This window comes from Penaeus japonicus, unplaced genomic scaffold (assembly GCF_977035675.1).
Source record: "Penaeus japonicus unplaced genomic scaffold, GWHDUDI00000001_assembly GWHDUDI00000024, whole genome shotgun sequence".
Taxonomy (NCBI): Eukaryota; Metazoa; Arthropoda; class Malacostraca; order Decapoda; family Penaeidae; genus Penaeus; species Penaeus japonicus.
Genome location: NW_028234426.1, coordinates 12,204,470 through 12,213,998, shown reverse-complemented (window position 1 = coordinate 12,213,998; position 9,529 = coordinate 12,204,470). Strand labels below are relative to the sequence as shown.

Here is a 9,529-nt window from a genome sequence, read left to right as displayed (position 1 = left end):
AACAAATTAGAGTATTAATGATGATGATAAATGATAGCTGATAATGATAATGATAATATTAATGATAATCACAATAATGATAACGATAACAATAATAACAATAATAATGATGATAATAATGATAATAATAATGATAGTAGTATATGATAGTCACTATTATCATTATTTTGCTGGTATCATTTGTTATGAGATACATGATAATAGTAACAACAGAGCATGCTAATAATGGTAATGACAATGATTGTGCAGAGAACATAAAAAAAGATGATGATATGATAACATTGATGCTGATTTTATAACAACGGTGATAATAACAATACCAATACTGTGGTGACGATAATTATCAGAAATTACGGACAAAATTTAAACAATAATAATGAGAAGTTGATAAACTGCATTTCCTTTAGAAAGCTGGTTATTGATCAATTTGTTATTACTTTAGTATAAAATCATCGTATATAGTCTTTGGTCTGTACCTTTGCTCGTGGATAACTGGCCTAAATTAGATTAGCATACTTATATTTCCATAATCGTATGTGCTTCATATGGTCCAGTATGATTGCATATGCCTGAAATTGATAAAGTATGATATATTTTAAGAGAAAGACCAGTATCCAAACATTTTTTGCACTAACTATTTTAGCTCCGTAACCCCAGCTGTAAACATGGCCGGTATCATGGCACGGAGGATCTTACGAATATTGCCTGAATTACGTATGTGTTTCTTGTTTTACATGTTGGGCACTGGTATTGTGCATGTTCATCAGCTGTAATTATAAGTCCATAACTATTCAAATCATATTATTCTATGGAAAGCTGAGAAAAGGCTCGAGAAAAAATGAACCTGATCACAAAATGTAGTGTATGCACTTAATTCATATGTATTTTCGTCAAGACACACAATAAATCGGCATTTTTGGTAGATTTGAGTAAATCAGCAACATAGACTTGTAGTTAAAGATGATACTTGAAGGACAAATATTCAGTATTATTATTTTTTTAGATAACACTCGAGATCTGTTCAAGTTGTGAGGCTAAGATTATTATTTATTGACTTGAAATATCTAAATGTTTTTTTATCCTTAATCTTCTAAGCTTTGATTTGTCATGCATTCACTTAGATTGAAAATGCATGTCCTGAACGTGTCCAGCGTTGGTTCGATATCATTGCAAACCTTTAGTTAATTATTCAACTATCATGGATAAAAGGGGTATAAATGAGACTGAATATTTTCACAACACAAGAGATGTAATTGACGTGTTTCGGGTTACCCCGTTTTCAGAACTAGTTCTGAAGACGGGGTAACCTGAAATGCGTAAATTACATCTCTTCTGTTGTGAAAATATTCATTCTCATTTATACCCCTTTTATCCCTTTGTCGCAATGAACTCAGTTCAACTAAAATTCCAATCCATTTGGCTCGTGTGATTGGGATATTCGGGTGGAAGGTAGACACAGTTTATATTTATTTATAAAAGGTTAATTTCAGGAGAACTTAAAAAAAAAAAAAAAAAAAAAAAAAATCTGTGTTTATAATTTACTGACATGCATTATTTATATACCATGTACACAGTGATCACAGTTGCCTCTATACCAAATGGCACTACAGAGAAAAGGTTAACCAAATTTTCATATGTGCAGTAAATTTACACATGTCTAATCTGCTTCAAACGTTCAAACTTTGTGAAACCTCAAACAACTGTCCATGCTTTTGATTGGCCGTCTTATGTATTAGAGATGGTGCTTTTTCCAAAAAAATGCGCTACAAAGATGTAATAGTTAATTGTTTATCAGTAAAGGATGAAGGACAATGGAGCTACTATGCGTAATATATTTCTGTATCAAATGATTTGCACAGGAAATGTCATAGATGAAAAGTGTTTTACATTCCATCAGTCTGTCAATTCCATAAAATGTGTATGGATGATTTTCATTTTTATTAAGTTTTAAATCACCAATTAGGTCTGCAAGCTTTTTCTTGCCAGAATTTACCTAGTGGAGATTTGTTGGTCTATACCTGAGTGTGGAGGCTGCACTGTTGGCTAATTATCATTTTTGTTTGTTTACTCAAAGTTACCAATTTATAAATGGATGTTTTATAGCAATGATTCGTAACCTGCAGATTGTGGCTTAAAATCAAGTTGCTAAGATATTTAACTGGGCCTGTGTTGTACAATGTCTCTTATAGATAGTTCTCAAATATTTTCTGGTATCTTTATCCAAATTATGTCGAATCATTTTTGGTACTCTGTTTAGATGCAATATTAGGCTACATGATATGTATTTATTAATTTTTCATGACCTCTCTGTGTTGAATTTCACAGCCATCTAAATTTTTTCAATCCATCTTTGGTTAAGGATAACAATCTGTTTATTGTATTTAGTAATTTTATTTCTTAGCAGAAAAATGCTTCTCATATTTCTCTTTTACTTTGCACAATTACCCTAAGTAACAAATTCAGAAAGCACCCACAGTGGTTTTCAAAATGTGGCATCGTTCTTACAGTTATATTGACTATGTTCTAACCAAGTGACCAGCAGTCTTTTAAAGTTGATAAAGAAAAAACAAAGGAAACTCATAACTAATCATTTGAAAACAATTTTCATCACTTTTCTCGTGGATATACTATGAAGTAAGTCAATTGATCAACATGAATCTTTATATGCATTTTTACTCCTTTTCATCAGGCTCATCAAGTATTCTTCAGGTTAAGAATACTCAACATCATTTGCCTCTGTGTTGGAATAGTCATGCAGTCTTGGAACAGATCACAGCCCCTCGTACATCAGTGAATCAGCCAGTAAGGGAAAAGCAGCCTTATTTTTTTTATAAAATTTTCAGATAAGCCTTCAGTTTTTCTTTCAATATTTAATTGAAATTTGATTCTTAAAACAATTCTATAGGATGTGTTTGGGAGGATGGGTACATGTATGCATTGCATCCCCCCCCTCTCTCTCTCTCTCTCTCTCTCATTGTGGAGGAATTTTACCAAAATTATCATAGATAACCAGAACATTTTGATTTCAGTTCCATCTTTATTTCTTTTATCAGTGGTAACAGTTTTATAGGAAAGATATGAAAATTTACTATTGCCACATTGTTTTGAAAATACATGTATTGATTATGTTCTTTACTTTTGAAATTTATTATAAGATGGCTTACCTTCCCATCCTTGTTCAAAGCTAATCTTCAGTATCTTGCGTATTTCCTCCATATAAATTGCTTGGTTGACAGGCAAAGAGACCTTTGTAGAAAAACATCTAGACATTTGATAGTATTATTTTTTATAGCAAACTTAGATTTTGAAAGCAACATATTAACCCCATGACGATGGTGCGTCACACCCGTGTGACACAGCTAAATTCCCGATGCTGGGGCGTCGTGCCAGTGTGACGTTTCCAATGCAATATTGCAATGGCCTGGCGTAGGGGTTTTCACTTAGTGTGTGCCCTGTCGGGAAAGGGTTAACAGATGATGTGATATCACGTCATGGCTCTTCCTGCCGGTGACGTGATATCATATTGTGGCTTTTTGTATGGCTGGCATGCCGGATGATTGTGCACATAGCTGGTGGCTGCCACTTCAGCAGCCAAATAGCCTGAGGCATTATGCCTACACACTTCAAAATACCCCATTATTGTGTTTAGGTGGTGCCAAAACTGCCTCATTATTATTGGGTTAATCTATCTAGTAATGTATTTAATGGTAGACATATGTAGCAGTGAACAAGAAAACCCTAGCTATTTTACACCTACACCTGAATTATAATTTACAATGGCCACTCCCTGCTATGCACTCCAGAGAATATATTTGCCACATTATTAAACAGGAATTCCTCCATTTTTTGCATGCCAGAATTGATGTTCATTGTTTCAAATGCATAGGTTTTTGATACAATAGTGTCAGGGACCAAGGCACCATAGGTATTAAGGAACTAAGAAACACATAAGTAAGGTTGATTTTAGTCTTGTGGACTATACTTGGGTATACTGGAAGTATGGAACATGAATGCTTGTGGTGGCAATGAAAGGACATCAACAGAAAAGTGATGACATTAGGGGCTTTGTGACAAATATTTTGAACCAATAGATGTGTTATTTTGAAAGTAGATGTGGCAATAGTAAATTTTTAAATTCGTTTTGTAAAGCTGTTATCATTAACCCACACAGGACGGGTGGTACAGCATGTGTACCGCGCATTCAAAAGCCCAGTTGCCGGGCGGCACAGTATTGTGCCAGCTATTCATTTAATTTAGGCCTAATAATTCAAAAGCCCCGGCATTTGGACATTCTAGGCTAGAAATCCCCCGTCGGGAATGGGTTAATAATAAAAAAAAAAAAATGATCTCCAAATTTTGAACATCCTTTAGCTATTTCATGAAGGTGGATTTTTTTTTGAAGAACCCTAGTGTGGCTGTGCATGTGTGTGGTTGGATGTGATGTGGTTATGTGTGTCTAGATATTTATTTATTTTTTCCTTTATTTCAGAGCCTTCATACCAAGGATCATTTAGGACTTTGGTATAGGTTAAACCCAGAAGTCCTCAAACAGCTGTACAGCTTAGGAGGCATACCCAAAAAATATGTTGTCCAGTCCACTACATTCAATGAAACATGTCTGATGGTGCGAGAACCAGCTCTCACCGTGATTGACCTGATCAAGCGGTCCAACTTGTCCCTGCCTCCAAACAAATTTATGCTGTGTATCCTTTTTGTTATGCTGCAGGCTTAAGAGGTTTATTCTGTCTCTTTATCATTGAACTGTGGTGTAAGGGAGTCTTGATAGTAAGTGATATAATTGTGGGGTATAAGTCACACTTCATAGATTTTTTATATTTATTTTGTTACTCTTTTGTAATTGTTAGAATAATTGGGCTTGAAAGGATAAAGAAAAAATCCTTTGTTAACCCATTCATAACGTGGCATACATTTTCTAATACAAACTCCCACCGGCAATATAGCAAGCGTGCACAGCTTCCTGGTGAGAGATTATTCAAGGAGAGAGTCGTGCTGAACCTCTCAGAGCTATAGTGTTGTAAATGTTCCGATGATGTGATATCACATCATCTGGTGTGAATGGGTTAAGAATTTAAGTCTTGGATTATGCAGTCTGTCATGAGGAACGTTTAGTATCATTGATAAACTTGCCAAAGAAAGTAGATTGTGGTTTAACCAATAACTTTTCACTTCTTGATTATGTGATGTATATGTTAGTAATGTGCCATAAGAACACATTATTAGCCTTAATGCAATTATTAAGATGGTCGTGATGGTGCTGGAAAGTCTTTATCCCTGACTCATATCCTGCATTACTTGGCTGAAGATGGATGGCTACTTATTCACCTTCCAGTTCGTGAGTATACAAGCTGTCCATAATTTTGCAAAGTTTATATGACTGTAAATGAGTAGATATATGTATGTGTGTGATAATTATAATTTTCATATTAATTTTGAGTCTTAGATCAGGCTCTTAGATCATTTAGTCAAATTTTGGCTTTCTGTTCAAAATTACTCCCTGTGTGTAAGGAATGGCTAAGGTTACTATCCACTAACACTGTGGGATTCAAATCAAGTAGTAAGATTGCCAGCAGAAAATGCTACTACAGCACTGGACAGCGCACAGGCCAATGTGTGTGTTGTGATATAATTACTATTACCATTGCCTCTTTATTAATTTTTCATGTACAGCGTCACAGTGGCGGAGAAATGTCAAGGAAGTTGTGCCTTCCTCAAGTGTTCCTGGACGATTTGATCACCCTCTTCAGGCGGCAGTTTGGCTGCAGCATTTTAGATCTCAAAACTCTGAATTGATGAAGACTCTTCAGGTATGAAATGTGCAAAAGAAGAGACCTTGGTCAAACATTTTGTTTTAAGAGTCCTGCTTTATTTTGCGTCCAACTGCATGCAAGATATCAGCATGAAAAGACCAAACGAAGAGGAAGCAATTCTTGGTGTTGCATTTATAAGCATTGTATACATGTCCATTATAGCTTCTAAAATAAAAGTAACAGATAAGTCATTCAACATGTTTATATCTGCTTGATAATATCTTAAAGTCTGTCTGATTTATCCTTCAGCTTAAAACATCCATGACTTACACGTGGACTCGTCGTGAATCTACAGAAGCTGGATCTCCACTTATGGCTTTGGTTGAGCAAGGAATCAACAGGGCAAGATTTGCATCTGATAGTATCATGGCTCTTACAACAGAAATCAAGAAATATGCTACTGATGGCAGGTAATGGAACTGATTATCTGTTAGTGTAATTTTGACTTTGGAGATACTATTTGTGTTTTAGTGTGTGAAAAGTGAGTTATTGTATATTGTTTTTCCATAATGTGTGTTGGCTTCCTCCATTATGCATATTGAAAGTAAGTTTATTCAGCCAGTTTATTCAGTGAGAAATAGACCACTGATAAATGCAACATTTTTTAATGTGTTTTAGTTAAATTATTTTAACTTCTCTCAGGTGTGCATAACATGCTTAAATTGTCCTCCAGAAAAAGCAGTTTAGTATTTTTCTTTTCATCCTGAACCTAAGATAATTTCCTCCTGTAACGACATCAGTAGTCCAATAATTTCAGCATGAAGTTCCATTGTCCTTGCATTATAAACTGGCTTTATGCTTGATACTTCTTATTGTGAAAGAATTATAGAATTTTGATGTTATTCTGATTATGGTTTATCATAAATGCTGCTTTCCATGTGGGTTACTTTTATCATATTCATTTTCCATCGTCACTATTGTCCTGATTAAATTAAACATATTCCATACCTTTTATTACCATTATTCCGAAAGAGTTTATCACTTGTAGTAAAATCTTATATTCTCTTTAAAACAATGGTTTTGATGGAATTATTTTTTCCAGGTGTAAGGTGGCAGTAGTTGTGGATGGTATCAACACCTTCTACTGTCCAGACTCCTTGTATCGCCGAGAGGATCGCACTATTGTTGAACCTGACAACTTCACTCTTTTCCAAGCTTTTAGTCAGCTGTTTCAGAGTGACTGGGTAAGCTTTACTAATTACTTATCTTAAATCAAGTTGTTACTTAAAACCTTTTTCCTTACTATGATATTTATAATTCAAGTTATGGGATTTCTGAAAAGAGTATTGTATCCTCACTTTTGACAGGTAAGTAAATGATGGATGCACTTTTTATTTATTATTATTTTTTGTTAATATTTTTGTTATTGTTTTTTCAGAAAAATGGGGTTGTTGTTGGGACAATCGACAGGCTGGTAAATGACGCTGAAAGACGAGAATCCCATTTACCACGATATTTGCTGAGACGCAAGGTTAGCTTCTTCATAATTCAAGTTGGCTTTGAAATATTTTGTGATTTAATAAGTTCAGTATTTGTTCCCTCTAACTAGAAAAATATTTGCAACAACAACAGTAAAAATATACTTTTTTCATTTTCTTTATAGGGGTGGGAGAAGCTCGACCCATTTATCCCCATCCCTGTCAACGACTACAACAACCTGGAGATGGAGAGTGCCATTAACTACTACATAGACCGGCACTGGCTACAGACAGTGAATGGGTCTTCGGAGCAAGGGCGAAAGGAATTGGCAGCACTCAGTGGATGTAACCCTTTGATGCTGATGAAAGTGTGTAATGCTCTTTAATATGTGATGGTCATAGGTTCGTCGGACAGTGTTAATAGTTGTAAATTTGTAAAGAATGTTAGTTGGAAGTTTCTGTGTGTTTTATTGCTCCTTGGAGGATGGTTGAGATAAAAATGGCCTGTAATCATTTAGACAAATTGCATTGGATGGAAGATGTTGCTTGTTTAGGGATAAAAGCTTTTGGATTAGGTTTTACCTACTTTTCTTCATGAATATCTTTTCGACTTTGTCTTTATTTTGATCTCTGAGCTATGTATGTTCCATTTATTTAACTTGTAAAATGGATTTAAAACAACTTTATTTTAATTAGAATTTTTTTTCATATATCCAGTGTTATGAAAGTCATTTCTTTCTGAATCATATGCATTATCATCATTTCATCATAAGATACTAGAGATCTGAATCTGAATTTAAAAAAAGGCACAACTTGAGTTGGAGATGGTGCAATTATTTAGAATAGATTGTTTTGGTAGGACAGATTCAAAACTTAATCATGCATATATGCATCAAGAAAAAAAAATGGTGTTGAAATAAAAAATAAAAAGAAAGAGTGATACTGTTTGATAAGGTTTAAACATTTTCCAAATTAACAAAACAAATCAAGGATTTTCATGGTATCTAGTCTTCAGTCAGGGACCACAACTGGAAGAGCTAAGAAAGCTACTTTTACCTATTGGAAAATAGATGCTGTCTCAAGTAGTTCATTTTTTTCTGGAGCTGGTATTATATAAAAACAACACATTTTGATTAATTTTATATCCAAACTTCACATATTATTGGTGGGTGTGGATGTTGAGTAGGTTTTGTAATTTTCATTTTGTATTATAATTAGCACTCTTGTCAGTAATACAAACTCTTAGCCCAACATTCACATACCTCCTACGGGCTGTCTACCTGTTTGCTTATATTTGTTTTTTGCTGGGTTTCCACAAAGCATTATCTGGCTCAGAAATCAGACTCAAGTCAGGAGTCAAGTCAGGCACACTGATCTGGGGAGCTAGAGCATTCCTTGATCTTATTCTCTTTCTTTTTGCAGGCTCTGATTATCTCTAGTATATGATTGTCTTGGAAATTTTGAATAATATCATTTTGCATTTATCACATCATTTACTCTTCTGCGACAGGTATTTCCATGGAGTCATATCAGTTTCCTACTGTATTTTTCCTTTTGATGTAAATACAGGTTATTGATTCCTTCAGATATATTACAAATAGTCTTATAGATGACTTGTTTTTATTTACTCACTCACAGGTAATAAAATAGGAAAAATACTTCTCTTGTTTATTAAATATGAAAGCACAAATGCCAACATATTGAATAACACTGGAACCTAATTTTCAGCTTTTCATCTGCTGCACAGCCATTTTTGAGTCAAAACTAATTCATTTACATTCTTTCATAACTATGAAATGTTGTAATCTTTTACCCTAAACACTCAAAGAGAAAATTGGGAGTCTGGGAAGAACCATTCAAAAAGTGCATGGGTTAGTTACAAGATTACATTTGAGTATAAATATATATATACTAATTCACACTAGGTACAAGAAGAGGCTGTTGACACTCGGTAGATACTGATCAACTCTGTGAAATTATATGTGATTGCTTTTGAGTACCAATGACAGCCTTGTATTTGTAAAAGTTCTGGTGTTTTTCTGTAAATTCCTTTGCTGCCTAAACAGTTATTTCTCCATCTGTAAAACTTGTGCTTTAGAAGGAATACCTGAAGATAAACAGAAAGAGATTCATGACCCTTAAAATCATTTTTGATTTGATTGATTTGAGTTGTAAATTGTTTATACCTTATTACTATTATATTGTCTTAGTCGACGCCAGACAAAAATAAAACATCATCAAACAGAACCTTGGAGAATAAAAGTGAAACAAATGATCAGAATC

At 34.2% G+C, this 9,529-nt stretch overlaps 2 protein-coding genes across 5 annotated transcripts in view; one reads left to right on the top strand and one right to left on the bottom strand.

The window, feature by feature from the left end:
* Positions 1-561: 561 nt before the first annotated feature.
* On the top strand, positions 562-7,703 carry mRpS29 (mitochondrial ribosomal protein S29). The gene is made up of 9 exons (XM_043016553.2): positions 562-714; positions 2,690-2,802; positions 4,490-4,703; positions 5,261-5,353; positions 5,689-5,825; positions 6,078-6,238; positions 6,871-7,012; positions 7,207-7,299; positions 7,432-7,703. The coding sequence occupies exons 1-9, from the start codon at positions 666-668 to the stop codon at positions 7,630-7,632; spliced, it is 1,203 nt and encodes a 400-aa protein (XP_042872487.2). The 5' UTR covers positions 562-665; the 3' UTR covers positions 7,633-7,703.
* A 1,197-nt stretch (positions 7,704-8,900) lies between these two features.
* LOC122253464 (uncharacterized) overlaps positions 8,901-9,529 on the bottom strand; it is a 7,965-nt gene continuing 7,336 nt past the window's right edge. For all 4 annotated transcript variants that reach the window (XM_043016554.2, XM_043016555.2, XM_043016556.2 and 1 more), the window contains exon 4: positions 8,901-9,529. This exon is cut by the window's right edge and continues 425 nt beyond it. The gene's annotated coding sequence lies outside the window, so the exon portion shown is untranslated.